Below are 17,522 nucleotides of genomic sequence, written 5' to 3' on the forward strand. Positions count from 1 at the left end.
AAGCAAAACACTTCACATGCCCAATAAATTGTATTTCACCCCTTCGCAGTATCAGGAAAGGCCTGCAAGGCCTTGTGCCTACTTCCAGCCTCCAGGCACCAATGTTACTGATACCTGTGACATGTGGTGGTGTTAAGCTTCAAGGGGATGAAGTCACACCTTCAACCCAGGGTTATGGAGCTCAGCGCAGGGTAAGGATTCAGGTCATCCCCCTGGATGGAGGTGTTAAAGCAAAACACCTCACATGCCCAATAACATTTATTTCACCCCTTCACAGTATCAGGAAAGACCTGCAAGGCCTTGGGTGTGTTTCCAGGCCCCAGGCACCAGTTTTAGTGATACCAGTGACAAGCTAGGGATGGGCCAGAGTACCTGAAGGCTAAGATCTGAAACTGTGAATGGTGTTCATATACGTTTTGGACTATGTGAAGTGTTTTATTTTTGGTTCCCTCTGCCTACATCCAAAGCGAAAGCCTGTAATTAGCAGTAGATCTCAATCAGGCTGCCAGGCGCAGAATCTGATTCGTGGGCACTGTTCGCTCTCTTGACAGACCATTTGATTCAGGAGTGGTCCCCACGCCAGCAATCGGGCTCACTACAACAGTGATAGTCACGTGTTTTGACCGCGTTGTTAAGGTCGGTTCCCTTCTACGTACGTCACCTGAGTGGTAAAAAACCTAACTCCAGCTGTAAAAAAGCAGCTCAGCAGAGTGCCTCCATGCAGGTACTGGGGGGGGTCACCATTTCAGGTGCATTCACACCCTCTGCTCTCCCTCGGGGTGCCGTTAATCATGCAGGCCTAACTCGGCCGCCTGCCTTCACCGTGCCACTGTGTGCTTATGATGTTGAGTCTGCGCCCGTCTCCTCCAGCTCGGCCCTTGGCAGTGAATGCCCTCTGCTTGCATGTGCAGCTATCAGCGCGCAGCACCCTGGTGATGCCTGAGCCCGGACCGTGCCCCGCTGCTTGTGAAAGTCCCCCGGCTGCCCCCGACTCGTGGGTGCCACAGCCGAGGGTGCAGGCGCGCGGCGAGGGCCCCCCTGGACCCCGGGCATTGTCTCCACTCCCCGCGCTCGGCCGGCGGAGCCCTGTGTTACTTCGGCCAGTTCCAGAACCCGTTCCCCGCGGCCCCCGGAGCCCCACTGCGCCGCCACAGGGCCCGCTCCCTGCAGGAGGCCCCTCCCGCCCGCGGGCCGCCGCTCCCGGCCTCGGAGCGCGAGGGTGGACCGGGGAAAAGGGGCCCGGGGCCCGGGATTCCAGGCACGGAGGCGTCAGCCATCGGGGGAGGGCAGAGATCCACGGGGCATTACGAGCCTCTGAGGACGGGGGCAGCTGAAACGGGGGCGGGGGCGGGAAGGGGCTGAAGCTGGGCTTCTTTTCATGTGTGCCTGGGAGCGTGTGTTTCAGTGATTGTGTTTTAAAACTTAGTTATTCCGATGGTAGGAAACACAAAAGTCAGCTGGGAGCAGGGAGCCGAGTGCGCCTCGCACAGCCCTCTCTCCCCGGGACCAATCAGGGGCTGGCTCCTCCCTATATATGCACGGGGCTCGGCTCGGGCGGTACATTTCTGTTCTCTGACCGTGCCTGCGCCCAGACTTGCATTACAATGGCAGAAACCGCTCCCGCCGTCGCGGCTCCTCCCGCTGAGGTCGCCCCCAAGAAGAAGCAGCAGAAGAAAGCAGCGGGGGCCTCCAAGGCCAAGAAGCCTTCCGGTCCCAGCGTGTCCGACATGATTATGAAGGTGGTGACTGCCTCGGCCGAGAGGAAGGGAGTCTCCCTGTCGGCCCTGAAGAAGGGGCTGCTCGCCGCCGGCTACGATGCGGACAAGAACAAGGGCCGAGTAAAGGTCTCCCTGAAGAGCCTGGTCAGCAAAGGCGCCCTAGCCCAGCTGAAGGGCACCGGGGCCTCCGGCTCCTTCAAGGTGAACAAGAAGCAGCTGGTGGGCAAGAAGGCGGCAAAGAAGACAGCCACCAAGAAGCCAGCGGCCAAGAAAGCTGCCCCTGCCGCCAAGAAGCCCAAAAAGGCTCCCGCGGGGGTCAAGAAGAGCCCGAAGAAGGTCAAGAAGCCGGCGGCAGCCAAGAGCCCCAAGAAGCCCAAGGCTGCCCCCGCCAAGAAGGCTGCCAAGAGCCCAGCGAAAGCCAAGGCGGCGAAGCCCAAAGTAGCCAAGAAAAGCCCTGCCAAGGTAGTCAAACCCAAGGCAGCCAAGCCCAAAGCAGCCAAGCCCAAAAAGGCAGCACCCAAGAAGAAGTAAGGGCTTGCACCGAGACACTGCAAACACAAAGGCTCTTTTAAGGGCCACCACCCTGTCTAGAAGAGAGCGTGTTCATCCCCACCTTTGCACCCACCCAATGCCCCACTTTTCCAAAAATAAACCGCACAAAACATCCCAGCGCACCGTTTCACAGGCGAGTGCTGCGTGTGATCTTGGCCATATAAAACGGCTCTTTCGGTGCTGAGTGGATTGAAATCGTTATCACATAGAAAACAAGGGGGTCCGGGAGTTATAAGACCTCCGTTCATAGTACATGTGCAATACTTACGTGTTTGTGTCTCGGTGCTTTCACTGTACCCGGGCAGACTCGACATAGTGTATGCATAAAGCAGACGATTGTGAACTTTAAATGGAGCGCAGGGCACTGCGTGCTCCAGGGTGACATGGGGCGGGTAAAAGGGGGTCTGGGAGTTATGAGACCTCAGTTTATTATAAACGTGTGCTAACGTGTGTGTGTGTGTGTGTGTTGGTGCTTTCACTGTACCCGGGCAAACTCGACATAGTGTCTGCATAAAGCAGACGATTGTGAACTTTCCATCGAGCGCAGGTAACGGGGAGTGTTCCAGGGCGGCGTGCTCATGACATCTCGGGCTCCTCTCCCGGCTGACCGGGGTCGGGTGGACCACCAGCGGATGGACGGACACGGAGACAAAGGCTGGCCGGGGCGCGGGCTCCGGCTACATCATCCAACCGGAGGGTTCTCTTTTATCCACAGCTCATTGGACAGCTAGGCTGCAGCCTCCAGTCCAGTAACCAATCATTGCACACCGCGGGCTATTTTCGAACGTGGGGCGGTCTCCTCAGCCAACCAGAGCAGCCCTCCGTCTGTGAGGACATAAATAGGGCTCTTTCCCCGTTCGACGCCATTCTTCTCTGCCTTCGCCGAGAGAGACCGCTCCCGCCATGGCCCGCACCAAGCAGACAGCCCGCAAGTCCACCGGCGGCAAAGCGCCCCGCAAGCAGCTGGCCACCAAGGCTGCCCGCAAGAGCGCGCCTGCCACCGGCGGCGTCAAGAAGCCTCACCGCTACCGGCCCGGCACCGTGGCCCTCCGCGAGATCCGCCGCTACCAGAAGTCCACCGAGCTCCTCATCCGCAAGCTGCCCTTCCAGCGCCTGGTGAGGGAGATCGCCCAGGACTTCAAGACCGACCTGCGCTTCCAGAGCTCCGCCGTCATGGCCCTGCAGGAGGCCAGCGAGGCCTACCTGGTCGGGCTCTTCGAGGACACCAACCTGTGCGCCATCCACGCCAAGAGGGTGACCATCATGCCCAAGGACATCCAGCTGGCACGTCGCATCCGAGGCGAGAGGGCCTAAGGCGACAGACCGACCCGGACAACCACCACAACGGCTCTTTTAAGGGCCACCACCCTGTCACCTACGAGCTTATCTTATCTGTCATGGCACGTGTTTTACAGGTTAGGGAGGGTGGGCTGTGAGTACCTCGAGCACTGGGCAACTTATACCGCCGGCTCTGGAGAAACCAGAGCACTCTGTGTTCACAGTGCACAAACACCTCTCCAATGTGTCCTTCATTTTAAAGCGTTGTTTGGGTGGAGGGTTGTGGTCGGGATCCGCGGGTCACAAGCCAGCACTATGGGGCATCTGTGCTCCCGGTACGTCGGGTTCTGAGAGTACCTCGAGTACTGGGCAACTTATACCGGCTCTGGGGGGGAACCGGAGCACTCCGTGTTCACAGTGCACAAACACCTCTTAAATGTGTCCTTCATTTAATAGAGCGCTTATTTGGGGGTAGAGGGTTGTGTAGGGATCCGCTGGTCACAAGCCAGCGCTATAGCGCATCTGTGCTGCCAGTACATCGGGTTCATGTGTCCGATTTCAGGAACGTTTGCCCCGGGGCGGATTATAGCCGTTCCCCAGGGTCTTAAAAGTACTAACACAACGTTAAACCGGCTCACACAAACACTGTTCGCCCCATACATGGAAAAGAATAAGCCCAAGGGCAGATGCGCGAATTCCCAGTGGGTTTATTTAACCTCATCGTTACAGTGCTTATGTGACACTTGGTCCCAACGAGGGCTCATTCATAGGAATATGTTAATTTAAAGAGGCAAAACGGGTTGCCTGCTCTGTCGGCCCTCGGTCTGCAGCAAGCCCCGTGAGAGCGGGCCTTTCTGCACTCAACATTACCCTTCTAAAACACATATTTCTCAAGTGATAACAGAAGCACATTAGCTCTTAAAAGGAGGAAGTGATTGGCCCTTAAAAGAGCCGTTGTGTTTGTTGGTGATGCGCCTCGAAGCCTTACTTGGCGCTGGTGTACTTGGTGACGGCCTTGGTGCCCTCCGACACGGCGTGCTTGGCCAGCTCTCCGGGCAGCAGAAGGCGGACTGCGGTCTGGATCTCCCGGGAGGTGATGGTGCGCCGCGAGTTGTAGAGAGCCAGTTTGGAAGACTCGTTAGCGATGCGCTCGAAGATGTCGTTCACGAAGGAGTTCATGATGCCCATGGCCTTGGAGGAAATGCCGGTATCTGGGTGCACCTGCTTCATCACTTTGTAAATGTAGATGGCATAGCTTTCCTTCCTGCTTTTCCTGCGCTTCTTCCCGTCCTTCTTGGGCGGCTTGGAGAGCGCTTTCTTAGAGCCCTTCTTGGGAGCCGGCGCGGACTTGGCTGGTTCAGGCATGGTGGACGCTCTTTCACTGCTTGCTGTGAAGCCGAAAGAAATACGGAAGGAGGGCCCGGCACTTGTATTTATGGGCTTGGCCTGCAAAGCAGTCTCCTTCCCAGCTCTCTCTTCTCATTGGCAGGCTCCCCACTTCCTATGTTAAGCCCTCCTCCAATGAGAAGTACTGTCAGCGCCTAGCTGTCAACCAATCAGACGCTCTCGAAGTCTTTATATTACCGAGTCCAGCAGAAAGAGAAGTATTCTTCTCTCTGTTGTGTGACTGAGACCCTAGATCGATCGCCATGTCTGGAAGAGGAAAGCAGGGAGGAAAGGCCCGCGCCAAGGCCAAGACACGCTCTTCCAGAGCCGGGCTCCAGTTTCCCGTGGGCCGTGTGCACAGGCTGCTCCGGAAGGGAAGCTACGCCGAGAGGGTGGGCGCCGGTGCCCCCGTCTATCTGGCTGCAGTGCTGGAGTACCTGACCGCTGAGATCCTGGAGCTGGCCGGCAACGCCGCCCGGGACAACAAGAAGACCCGCATCATCCCCAGACACCTCCAGTTGGCCATCCGCAACGACGAGGAGCTGAACAAGCTGCTGGGCCGAGTCACCATCGCCCAGGGAGGAGTCCTGCCCAACATCCAGGCCGTGCTGCTGCCCAAGAAAACCGAGAGCCACAAGGCACAGGGCAAAGCAAGCAAGTAAAGGCCCGCAGACCCCCGTGGAAACACACCCTAAACACAAAGGTTCTTTTCAGGGCCATCCACAGACTCCATCAAAGAGCGTATCCGTGCCGAGGTGTTACTCTGGCGGCTTCATAGGTGCGGCAGCGCCCGCACCGCACCGTAGCTTCATAGGGGGGGCATGCCCAAGCTCTGGCCGTACACTTTAATGTTGTCCCGTCCCAAAGCCTAGCATGAGGCCGACCATATTAATGTTTTTGATTTTTTTTTTTTTTTTGTATATACATGTATAATTTGAATATTCAGGGACACATTTTGCAGACTTGCCCCAGCCGAGCGGGCACCGAACGCGAGGGTTAGGCGGGCCGCGGTGACAAGTGGGGGCCTGGAACGGAGGAGTGTGCGTGTTTGACTGTGATCAGTGCACCGGCGGCAGCTGCTGAGCCCGATCGGGAGCCCCTGACAAAGAGGCGGGCTGGGAGCGCGCTCTTTTTCAATCAATATATACATGTATATTTTTTTCATTTTTGGGGGACACCTTGTGCAGGCTTGCCCCAGCCGGGAGCGAGATGTGGGCAGTGTTACTAGGTTGCAGGCGGCCAAACACAGCGGGGTGGTGTCGGTGAGTGTGTGGGCTCCATTAAAACATGCCCGAGGCTGTTCATATTGGGAGGGGGAAAGGAACGGGAGGTTTAGGCGGGCCGGGAAGGTAGGTGCTTGCGTGTGTTTGACTGTGATCTGCGCACCGGCGGCAGCTGCTGAGCCAACCCATAACAAAGGCGGGCTGGGAGCCCGCTCTTTTTCAAACGGCAACGGCCTCTCCAGCCCCCGCTCCCTGCGGAGGGCGGGCCGTGGCCGGGCTCTCCCGCCTCACAGGGTATCGTCACAGGGCTCCCGCGCGGGTCCGCTGCTCCTCCATATAAGCAGCCGCTGCTGGTCGAGACTTCATTTCTGCTCACAGCACCGAGAGGAGAACATGTCTGGACGCGGCAAAGGAGGGAAGGGGCTCGGCAAAGGCGGCGCCAAGAGGCACCGCAAGGTGCTCCGGGACAACATCCAGGGCATCACCAAGCCGGCCATTCGCCGCCTGGCGCGCCGTGGCGAGTCAAGCGCATCTCCGGCCTCATCTACGAGGAGACCCGCGGGGTGCTCAAGGTTTTCCTGGAGAACGTGATCCGGGATGCCGTCACCTACACCGAGCACGCCAAGAGGAAGACCGTCACCGCCATGGATGTGGTCTATGCCCTGAAGCGCCAGGGCCGCACCCTCTACGGATTCGGCGGTTAAACACTCGACTTGCCCACGGAAAATAACGCAAAACACCAACCCAAAGGCTCTTTTAAGAGCCGACCACGATGTCATGGGAGAGCTGTGTCTATGCACTATTGTTGCCGCAGAGCCGGGATCGGCTACTCGCTAGCCCAATACGAGGGGATTTGCTCCGGTGCCACCCTACCATGTCGGGCGCTGTCCCGTGGCCCAGGAGCCCTGGACTGGGTCCCTAAGGGGGTGTTTAGACCGGACCAGGGGCACGCCATCCTGGAGCCCTGGACTGGGGACCATGGGGGGCTTTTGCCCGGCCCACGAGCCCGCCATGCTGGAACCCTTCCCTGCGGAACTAAGGGGGTGTTTAGACCGGCCCAGGTGCCCGCCATTATGTACCCCTTGTCTGGGGACCTACGGTGGGTTCAGCCCGGTCCAGGGGCCTGCCATCATGGCCTATGGTGGGCTTAGCCCGTCCCAGGGTTCCGTTAGCCTGGAGCCTTCACTGGCCAGATAAGGCAGGTTTAGCCCGGCCCAGGGGCCCGCCATCATGGAGCCCTTGCCTGTCGACCTATGGTGGGCTTAGCCCGTCCCAGGGTCCCGTTATCCTGGAGCCCTAAACTGGGGACCTAAGGCGTGTTTAGCCCGGCCCAGGGGCCCGCCATCACGGAGCCCTGGACTGGGCACCTAAAGTGGGTTCAGCCCGGTCCAGGGGCCTGCCATCATGGAGCCCTGGACTGGGGACCTAAGGTGGGTTCAGCCCGGTCCAGTGGCCTGCCATCATGGAGCCCTTAACTGGGGAGATAAGGCAGGTTCAGCCCGGTCCAGGGGCCTGCCATCATGGAGCCCTGGACTGGGGACCTATGGTGGGCTTAGCCCGTCCCAGGGTCCCGTTATCCTGGAGCCCTTCACTGGGGAGATAAGGCAGGTTTAGCCCGGCCCAGGGGCCCGCCATCATGGAGCCCTTGACAGGGGACCTACGGTGGGTTTAGCTCGGACCAGTGGCCCGCCATCATGGAGCCCTTGCCTGGGGACCTACGGTGGGTTTAGCCCGGACCAGGGACCCGCCATCATGGAGCCCTTGCCTGGGGACCTAAGGCGTGTTTAGCCCGTCCCAGGGTCCCGTTAGCCTGGAGCCCTTCACTGGGGAGATAAGGCAGGTTTAGCCCGGCCCAGGGGCCCGCCATAATGGAGCCTGGACTGGGGACATAAGGTGGGTTCAGCCCGGTCCAGGGGCCTGCCATCATGGAGCCCTGGACTGGGGACCTACGGTGGGTTTAGCCCGGCCCAGGGGCCCGCCATCATGGAGCCCTTGTCTGGGGACCGAAGGTGGGTTCAGCCCGGTCCAGGGGCCTGCCATCATGGAGCCCTGGACTGGGGACCTAAGGTAGGTTCAGCCCGGTCCAGGGGCCTGCCATCACGGAGCCCTGGCCTGGGGACCTAATTGGTGTTTAGCCCGTCCCAGGGTCACGTTATCCTGGAGTCCTTCACAGGGGAGATAAGGCAGGTTCAGCCCGGTCCAGGGGCCTGCCATCATGGAGCCCTGGACTGGGGACCTACGGTGGGTTTAGCCCGGCTCAGGGCCCCACGAGTCACGCAGTTCACCGACTATTAAGCCCCCCACGTAGTGGGGGCTTACAGCGCCTGGCTGGGAGACAAAGTTGGAGTTAGCGCGGCCATTTCGCCGCCCGGCCATCTGGTCGCCGCAGATCACTGGGCCATCTGGTCGGCGACCAGATAGCCCAGTCAGCTACGGCGACCAGATGGCTGGGCGGCGGAACGGCCGTGCTATCTCCAACTTTGTCTTCCACCCAGGAGCTGTAAGCCCTGGGGCTTAATAGTCGATAAAGTAGGGTTCCCATGCAGGCCTATAGGAAGAGGGTGTGGGATCCGAAATTGTGTGGTGAACCACCATGTCCGTTTACGGGTCCCTCTGGGCCTTTAAACAGCGGTTTCAGTATTTTTCTTTTTTGTGTGTGGACATTTTGGTTCAAGGGGACGTGGGCACCACTTCTACCCAGGGCTGGTGAGCTCCGATTCGGGTAAAATTTCCGCATTTCCCCCTTAGCTGGAGGTCGGCAAAAAAAAAAAACGATACATACACTTTTTTTCTAACTTTATGTTCAAGCCATGTTTCTAGCCATGGCTGGTGAGCTCTGATTCGGGTACAATTTCCACATTTCCCCCTTAGCTGGAGGTCGTCAAAAAAAAAAAATATATATATATTCTCATTTTTAAATTTTTTTACTAACTCTTTAGGTTCTAGGGGACAAAGTCACTTTTCCTACCCAGAGCTGGTGAGCTCCGATTCGGGTAACATTTCCGGTTTTCCCCCTTAGCTGGAGGTCGGCAAAAAAAACAAAAAAAACTATATATACTTTTTTTTTTTACTGTCTCCTTAGGTTCAAGGGGACAAAGTCACTTGTTCTACCCAGGGCTGGGGAGCTCCGATCCGGGTACAATTTCGGGTTTTCCCCCTTAGCCGGAGGTCGGCAAAAAAAAAAGAAAACTAAACTTTTTTTTTTTTTTTAACTAACTTGAGGTTCAAGGGGACAACGTCACTGTTTCTACCCGAGGATGTGGAGCTCCGATCCGGGTAAAACTTCAGGTTTTCCCCCTAAGCTGAAGGTGGTCCAAAATAAATAAATAAAAAAAAATATATACACATACAATTTTTTTTTCTTCTTCAAATAACTCTAGGTTCAAGGGGCCAAAGTCACTTTTTCTACCCGGCTTATGGAGCTCCGATCCGGGTACAATTTACCCATTTAAAACTGTTTATACAAAATATATATATATTTTGCTCAATGTTTAGGTTCTAGGGGACTAAGTCACTTTTTCTACATAGGGCTATGGAGCTCAGATTAGGGTAATATTTCAGGATTTCCCCTTAGGCTGGAGGCGGAGAAAAATAAACGTCATTCAAAAGGTATATAAAGCACTTTGCATTATCAGATCCTAGCCTTCAGTGTCCCAAGCCCATTTCTAGCCTGCAGGCACAAAGTGTCTATTTCTGCACAGGGCTATGGAGCTCCGCGCAGGGTGAGATACCCCCCTGTTACAGTATCAGCACAAGGCTGTGGGCCCATTCCTAGCCTCCAAACACCTCTTATAGGGATACTTGTAACATTTGGCGGAGTTAATCTTCAAAGGGGATACAGTTGCTCCTACGAGCCTGGGCTATGGAGCCCCGCGCAGGGTAAGATTTCAGGTTCCATCCCTGGCTGGCGGTGGGAAAACGAAAGAGTTATTTATTCCAACACTGTATCTAACCCCTTTACAGTATCAGACCCAGGCCTGCAAGACCATAGGCACATTTCCGACCTCCAGGCACCTATTTTCGTGATACTTGTGACATTATGAAGCCTGCAGCTTCAAGGGTACAAAGTCACTCCTCCTACCCAGGGCTAAGGAACTCCGCGCAGGGTAATATTTAGGGTTATACTCCTGGCTGGGGGTGTGAAAACAACACACTTCAAAAGTCCAATAAAGTGTATGTCACCCCTTCACAGTGTCAGATGAGGCCGGCAAGGCCATGGGTCTTCTTCCAGCTCCCAGGCACCAATTTTACTGATACCTGTGACATTTGGTGGTGTTAAGCTTCAAGGGCATGAAGTCACACTTTCTACCCAGGGTTATGGAGCTCAGCGCAGGGTAAGAATTTAGGTTATCCCCCTGGCTGGAGGTGTTAAAGCAAAACACTCCACATGCCCATTAAAGTCTATTTCACCCCTTCACAGTATCAGGAAAGGCATGCAAGGCCTTGGGCCTACTTCCAGCCTCCAGGCACCAATGTTACTCATACCTGTGACATTTGGTGGTGTTAAGCTTCAAGGGGATGAAGTCACACCTTCTACCCAGGGTTATGGAGCTCAGCGCAGGGTAAGATTTCAGGTTATCCCCCTGGCTAGAGGTGTTAAAGCAAAACACTCCACATGCCCAAAAAAGTCTATTTCACCCCTTCACAGTATCAGGAAAGGCCTGCAAGGCCTTGGGCCTACTTCCAGCCCCCAGGCACAAATGTTACTGACACCTGTGACATTTGGTGGTGTTAAGCTTCAAGGGGATGAAGTCACACCTTTTACCCAGGGTTATGGAGCTCAGCGCAGGGTAAGATTCCAGGTTATCCCCCCGGCTTGAGGTGTTAAAGCAAAACACACCACATGCCCAATAAAGTCTATTTCACCCCTTCACAGTATCAGGAAAGGCCTGCAAGGCCTTGGGCCTACTTCCAGCCCCCAGGCACCAATGTTACTGACACCTGTGACATTTGGTGGTGTTAAGCTTCAAGGGGATGAAGTCACACCTTTTACCCAGGGTTATGGAGCTCAGCGCAGGGTAAGATTCCAGGTTATCCCCCCGGCTTGAGGTGTTAAAGCAAAACACACCACATGCCCAATAAAGTCTATTTCACCCCTCCACAGTATCTGGAAAGGCATGCAAGGCCTTGGGCCTACTTCCAGCTCCCAGGCACCAATTTTACTGATACCTGTGACATTTGGTGGTGTTAAGCTTCAAGGGGATGAAGTCACACTTTCTACCCAGGGTTATGGAGCTCAGCGCAGGGTAAGATTTTAGGTTATCCCCCTGGCTGGAGGTGTTAAAGCAAAACACTCCACATGCCCAAAAAAGTCAATTTCACCCCTTCACAGTATCAGGAAAGGCATGCAAGGCCTTGGGCCTACTTCCAGCCTCCAGGCACCAATGTTACTCATACCTGTGACATTTGGTGGTGTTAAGCTTCAAGGGGATGAAGTCACACCTTCTACCCAGGGTTATGGAGCTCAGCGCAGGGTAAGATTTCAGGTTATCCCCCTGGCTAGAGGTGTTAAAGCAAAACACTCCACATGCCCAAAAAAGTCTATTTCACCCCTTCACTGTATCAGGAAAGGCCTGCAAGGCCTTGGGCCTACTTCCAGCCCCCAGGCACCAATGTTACTGACACCTGTGACATTTGGTGGTGTTAAGCTTCAAGGGGATGAAGTCACACCTTTTACCCAGGGTTATGGAGCTCAGCGCAGGGTAAGATTCCAGGTTATCCCCCCGGCTTGAGGTGTTAAAGCAAAACACACCACATGCCCAATAAAGTCTATTTCACCCCTCCACAGTATCTGGAAAGGCATGCAAGGCCTTGGGCCTACTTCCAGCTCCCAGGCACCAATTTTACTGATACCTGTGACATTTGGTGGTGTTAAGCTTCAAGGGGATGAAGTCACACTTTCTACCCAGGGTTATGGAGCTCAGCGCAGGGTAAGATTTTAGGTTATCCCCCTGGCTGGAGGTGTTAAAGCAAAACACTCCACATGCCCATTAAAGTCTATTTCACCCCTTCACAGTATCAGGAAAGGCATGCAAGGCCTTGGGCCTACTTCCAGCCTCCAGGCACCAATGTTACTCATACCTGTGACATTTGGTGGTGTTAAGCTTCAAGGGGATGAAGTCACACCTTCTACCCAGGGTTATGGAGCTCAGCGCAGGGTAAGATTTCAGGTTATCCCCCTGGCTAGAGGTGTTAAAGCAAAACACTCCACATGCCCAAAAAAGTCTATTTCACCCCTTCACAGTATCAGGAAAGGCCTGCAAGGCCTTGGGCCTACTTCCAGCCCCCAGGCACAAATGTTACTGACACCTGTGACATTTGGTGGTGTTAAGCTTCAAGGGGATGAAGTCACACCTTTTACCCAGGGTTATGGAGCTCAGCGCAGGGTAAGATTCCAGGTTATCCCCCCGGCTTGAGGTGTTAAAGCAAAACACACCACATGCCCAATAAAGTCTATTTCACCCCTTCACAGTATCAGGAAAGGCCTGCAAGGCCTTGGGCCTACTTCCAGCCCCCAGGCACCAATGTTACTGACACCTGTGACATTTGGTGGTGTTAAGCTTCAAGGGGATGAAGTCACACCTTCTACCCAGGGTTATGGAGCTCAGTGCAGGGTAAGAATTCGGGTTATCCCCCTGGCTGGAGGTGTTAAAGAAAAACACTTCACATGCAAAATAAAGTCTATTTCACCCCTTCACAGTATCAGGAAAGGCCTGCAAGGCCTTGGGCCTACTTCCAGCCCCCAGGCACCAATGTTACTGACACCTGTGACATTTGGTGGTGTTAAGCTTCAAGGGGATGAAGTCACACCTTTTACCCAGGGTTATGGAGCTCAGCGCAGGGTAAGATTCCAGGTTATCCCCCCGGCCTGAGGTGTTAAAGCAAAACACACCACATGCCCAATAAAGTCTATTTCACCCCTCCACAGTATCTGGAAAGGCATGCAAGGCCTTGGGCCTACTTCCAGCTCCCAGGCACCAATGTTACTGATACCTGTGACATTTGGTGTGGTTAAGCTTCAAGGGGATGAAGTCACACTTTCTACCCAGGGTTATGGAGCTCAGCGCAGGGTAAGATTTTAGGTTATCCCCCTGGCTGGAGGTGTTAAAGCAAAACACTCCACATGCCCATTAAAGTCTATTTCACCCCTTCACAGTATCAGGAAAGGCATGCAAGGCCTTGGGCCTACTTCCAGCCTCCAGGCACCAATGTTACTCATACCTGTGACATTTGGTGGTGTTAAGCTTCAAGGGGATGAAGTCACACCTTCTACCCAGGGTTATGGAGCTCAGCGCAGGGTAAGATTTCAGGTTATCCCCCTGGCTAGAGGTGTTAAAGCAAAACACTCCACATGCCCAAAAAAGTCTATTTCACCCCTTCACAGTATCAGGAAAGGCCTGCAAGGCCTTGGGCCTACTTCCAGCCCCCAGGCACCAATGTTACTGACACCTGTGACATTTGGTGGTGTTAAGCTTAAAGGGGAAGAAGTCACACCTTCTACCCAGGGTTATGGAGCTCAGCGCAGGGTAATATTTCAGGTTATCCCCCTGGCTTGAGGTGTTTAAGCAAAACACCTCACATGCACAGTACAGTGTATTTCACCCTTTCCCAGTATCAGGAAAGGCCTGCATGGCCTTGTGCCTACTTCAGGCCTCCAGGCACCAATGTTACTGATACCTGTGACATTTGGTGGTGTTAAGCTTCAAGGGGAAGAAGTCACACCTTCTACCCAGGGTTATGGAGCTCAGCGCAGGGTAAGATTTTAGGTTATCCCCCTGGCTGGAGGTGTTAAAGCAAAACACTCCACATGCCCAATAAAGTCTATTTCACCCCTCCACAGTATCTGGAAAGGCATGCAAGGCCTTGGGCCTACTTCCAGCTCCCAGGCACCAATTTTACTGATACCTGTGACATTTGGTGGTGTTAAGCTTCAAGGGGATGAAGTCACACTTTCTACCCAGGGTTATGGAGCTCAGCGCAGGGTAAGATTTTAGGTTATCCCCCTGGCTGGAGGTGTTAAAGCAAAACACTCCACATGCCCATTAAAGTCTATTTCACCCCTTCACAGTATCAGGAAAGGCATGCAAGGCCTTGGGCCTACTTCCAGCCTCCAGGCACCAATGTTACTCATACCTGTGACATTTGGTGGTGTTAAGCTTCAAGGGGATGAAGTCACACTTTCTACCCAGGGTTATGGAGCTCAGCGCAGGGTAAGATTTTAGGTTATCCCCCTGGCTGGAGGTGTTAAAGCAAAACACTCCACATGCCCAATAAAGTCTATGTCACCCATTTCACAGTATCAGGAAAGGCCTGCAAGGCCTTGGGCCTACTTCCAGCTTCCAGGCACAAATTTTACTGATACCGGTGACATTTGGTGGTGTTCAGCTTCAAGGGGATGAAGTCACACTTTCTACCCAGGGTTAAGGAGCTCAGCGCAGGGTAAGAATTGGGGTTATCCCCCTGGCTGGAGGTGTTAAAGCAAAACACTCCACATGCCCAATAAAGTCTATTTCACCCCTTTCACAGTATCAGGAAAGGCCTGCAAGGCCTTGGGCCTACTTCCAGCTTCCAGGCACCAATTTTACTGATACCGGTGACATTTGGTGGTGTTCAGCTTCAAGGGGATGAAGTCACACTTTCTACCTTAGGGTTATGGAGCTCAGCGCAGGGTAAGAATTGGGGTTATCCCCCTGGCTGGAGGTGTTAAAGCAAAACACTTCACATGCCCAATAAAGTCTATTTCACCCCTTCACAGTATCAGGAAAGGCCTGCAAGGCCTTGGGCCTACTTCCATCCTCCAGGCACCAATGTTACTGATACCTGTGACATTTGGTGGTGTTAAGCTTCAAGGGGAAGAAGTCACACCTTCTACCCAGGGTTATGGAGCTCAGTGCAGGGTAACAATTCAGGTTATCCCCCTGGCTGCAGGTGTTAAAGCAAAACACTTCACTTGCCCAACACAGTCTATTTCACCCCTTCACAGTATCAGGAAAGGCCTGCAAGGCCTTGGGCCTACTTTCAGCCCCCAGGCACCAATGTTACTGACACCTGCGACATTTGGTGGTGTTAAGCTTAAAGGGGAAGAAGTCACACCTTCTACCCAGGGTTATGGAGCTCAGCGCAGGGTAATATTTCAGGTTATCCCCCTGGCTTGAGGTGTTTAAGCAAAACACCTCACATGCCCAGTACAGTGTATTTCACCCTTTCCCAGTATCAGGAAAGGCATGCAAGGCCTTGTGCCTACTTCAGGCCTCCAGGCACCAATGTTACTGATACCTGTGACATTTGGTGGTGTTAAGCTTCAAGGGGAAGAAGTCACACCTTCTACCCAGGGTTATGGAGCTCAGCGCAGGGTAAGATTTTAGGTTATCCCCCTGGCTGGAGGTGTTAAAGCAAAACACTCCACATGCCCATTAAAGTCTATTTCACCCCTTCACAGTATCAGGAAAGGCCTGCAAGGCCTAGTGCCAGTTTCCAGCCTCCAGGCACCTGTTTTTGTGATACTTGAGACATTTGGAGGTGTTCAGCTTCAAGGGGATGAAGTCACACCTTTTACCCAGGGTTATGGAGCTCAGCGCAGGGTAAGATTCCAGGTAATCCCCCTGGCTTGAGGTGTTAAAGCAAAACACTTCACATGCCCAATAAAGTCTATTTCACCCCTTCACAGTATCAGTAAAAGGCCTACAAGGCCTTGGGCCTACTTCCAGCCTCCAGGCACCAATTACACTGATACCTGTGACATTTGGAGGTGTTAAGCTTCAAGGGGATGAAGTCGCACTTTCTACCCAGGGTTATGAAGCTCAGCGCAGGGTAATATTTTAGGTTATCCCCCTGGCTGGAGGTGTTTAAGCAAAACACCTCACATGCCCAATAAAGTCTATTTCACCCCTTCACAGTATCAGGAAAGGCCTGAAAGGCCTTGGGCCTACTTCCAGCCTGCAGGCACCAATTGTACTGACACCTGTGACATTTGGTGGTGTTAAGCTTCAAGGGGATGAAGTCACACCTTCTACCCAGGGTAATGGAGCTCAGTGCAGGGTATGATTTCAGGTTATCCCCCTGGCTTGAGGTGTTAAAGCAAAACACTTCACATGCCCAATAATTTGTATTTCACCCCTTCACAGTATCAGGAAAGGCCTGCAAGGCCTTGGGCCTACTTCAGGCCTCCAGGCACCAATGTTACTGATACCTGTGACATTTGGTGGTGTTAAGCTTCAAGGGGAAGAAGTCACACCTTCTACCCAGGGTTATGGAGCTCAGCGCAGGGTATGATTTTAGGTTATCCCCCTGGCTGGAGGTGTTAAAGCAAAACACTCCACATGCCCATTAAAGTCTATTTCACCCCTTCACAGTATCAGGAAAGGCCTGCAAGGCCTTGGGCCTACTTCCAGCCCCCAGGCACCAATGTTACTGACACCTGTGACATTTGGTGGTGTTAAGCTTCAAGGGGAAGAAGTCACACCTTCTACCCAGGGTTATGGAGCTCAGCGCAGGGTAAGATTTTAGGTTATCCCCCTGGCTGGAGGTGTTAAAGCAAAACACTCCACATGCCCATTAAAGTCTATTTCACCCCTTCACAGTATCAGGAAAGGCCTACAAGGCCTTGGGCCTACTTCCAGCCTCCAGGCACCAATTACACTGATACCTGTGACATTTGGAGGTGTTAAGCTTCAAGGGGATGAAGTCGCACTTTCTACCCAGGCTTATGAAGCTCAGCGCAGGGTAATATTTTAGGTTATCCCCCTGGCTGGAGGTGTTTAAGCAAAACACCTCACATGCCCAATAAAGTCTATTTCACCCCTTCACAGTATCAGGAAAGGCCTGAAAGGCCTTGGGCCTACTTCCAGCCTGCAGGCACCAATTGTACTGATACCTGTGACATTTGGTGGTGTTAAGCTTCAAGGGGATGAAGTCACACCTTCTACCCAGGGTAATGGAGCTCAGTGCAGGGTATGATTTCAGGTTATCCCCCTGGCTTGAGGTGTTAAAGCAAAACACTTCACATGCCCAATAATTTGTATTTCACCCCTTCACAGTATCAGGAAAGGCCTGCAAGGCCTTGGGTCTACTTCCAGCCTCCAGACACCAATTGTACTGATACCTGTGACATTTGGTGTTGTTCAACTTCAAGGGGATGAAGTAACACCTTCTACCCAGGGTTATGGAGCTCAGCGCAGGGTAAGATTTCAGCTTTTCACCCCTAGCTGGATGTGTTGAAACAAAACACTTCTCATTCCCAATAAAGTCTATTTCACCCCTCCACAGTATCAGGAAAGGCCTGCAAGGCATTGTGCCTTCTTCCAGCCTCCAGGCACCAATGTTACTGATACCTGTGACATTTGGTGGTGGTAAGCTTCAAGGGGAA

At 53.7% G+C, this 17,522-nt stretch overlaps 2 protein-coding genes and 1 long non-coding RNA gene across 3 annotated transcripts; all 3 read left to right on the forward strand.

The window, feature by feature from the left end:
* Positions 1-1,604: 1,604 nt before the first annotated feature.
* LOC144826991 (histone H1.3-like) lies at positions 1,605-2,299 on the forward strand. The gene has a single exon (XM_078685453.1). It carries the CDS (start codon positions 1,605-1,607, stop codon positions 2,247-2,249), a length of 645 nt encoding a protein of 214 aa, XP_078541579.1. The 3' UTR covers positions 2,250-2,299.
* Positions 2,300-3,113: 814 nt separating this feature from the next.
* Positions 3,114-3,584, forward strand: LOC144826992 (histone H3). Its single transcript, XM_078685455.1, has one exon. The coding sequence runs from the start codon at positions 3,174-3,176 to the stop codon at positions 3,582-3,584; it is 411 nt and encodes a 136-aa protein (XP_078541581.1). The 5' UTR covers positions 3,114-3,173.
* A 498-nt stretch (positions 3,585-4,082) lies between these two features.
* On the forward strand, positions 4,083-9,346 carry LOC144826993 (uncharacterized). The gene is made up of 5 exons (XR_013609981.1): positions 4,083-7,667; positions 7,840-8,054; positions 8,345-8,503; positions 8,601-9,134; positions 9,273-9,346. It is a non-coding gene; the product is annotated as an uncharacterized LOC144826993 (long non-coding RNA).
* The last annotated feature ends 8,176 nt before the right edge of the window (positions 9,347-17,522 follow it).

The sequence above is a fragment of the Lissotriton helveticus genome, chromosome 4_1 (genome assembly GCF_964261635.1).
Source record: "Lissotriton helveticus chromosome 4_1, aLisHel1.1, whole genome shotgun sequence".
NCBI classification, from domain to species: Eukaryota; Metazoa; Chordata; class Amphibia; order Caudata; family Salamandridae; genus Lissotriton; species Lissotriton helveticus.

Coding starts and splice junctions, on each gene's coding strand:
- LOC144826991 (XM_078685453.1), top strand. CDS start 1,605: ATGGCAGAAACCGCTCCCGCCGTCGCGGCTCCTCCCGCTGAGGTCGCC.
- LOC144826992 (XM_078685455.1), top strand. CDS start 3,174: ATGGCCCGCACCAAGCAGACAGCCCGCAAGTCCACCGGCGGCAAAGCG.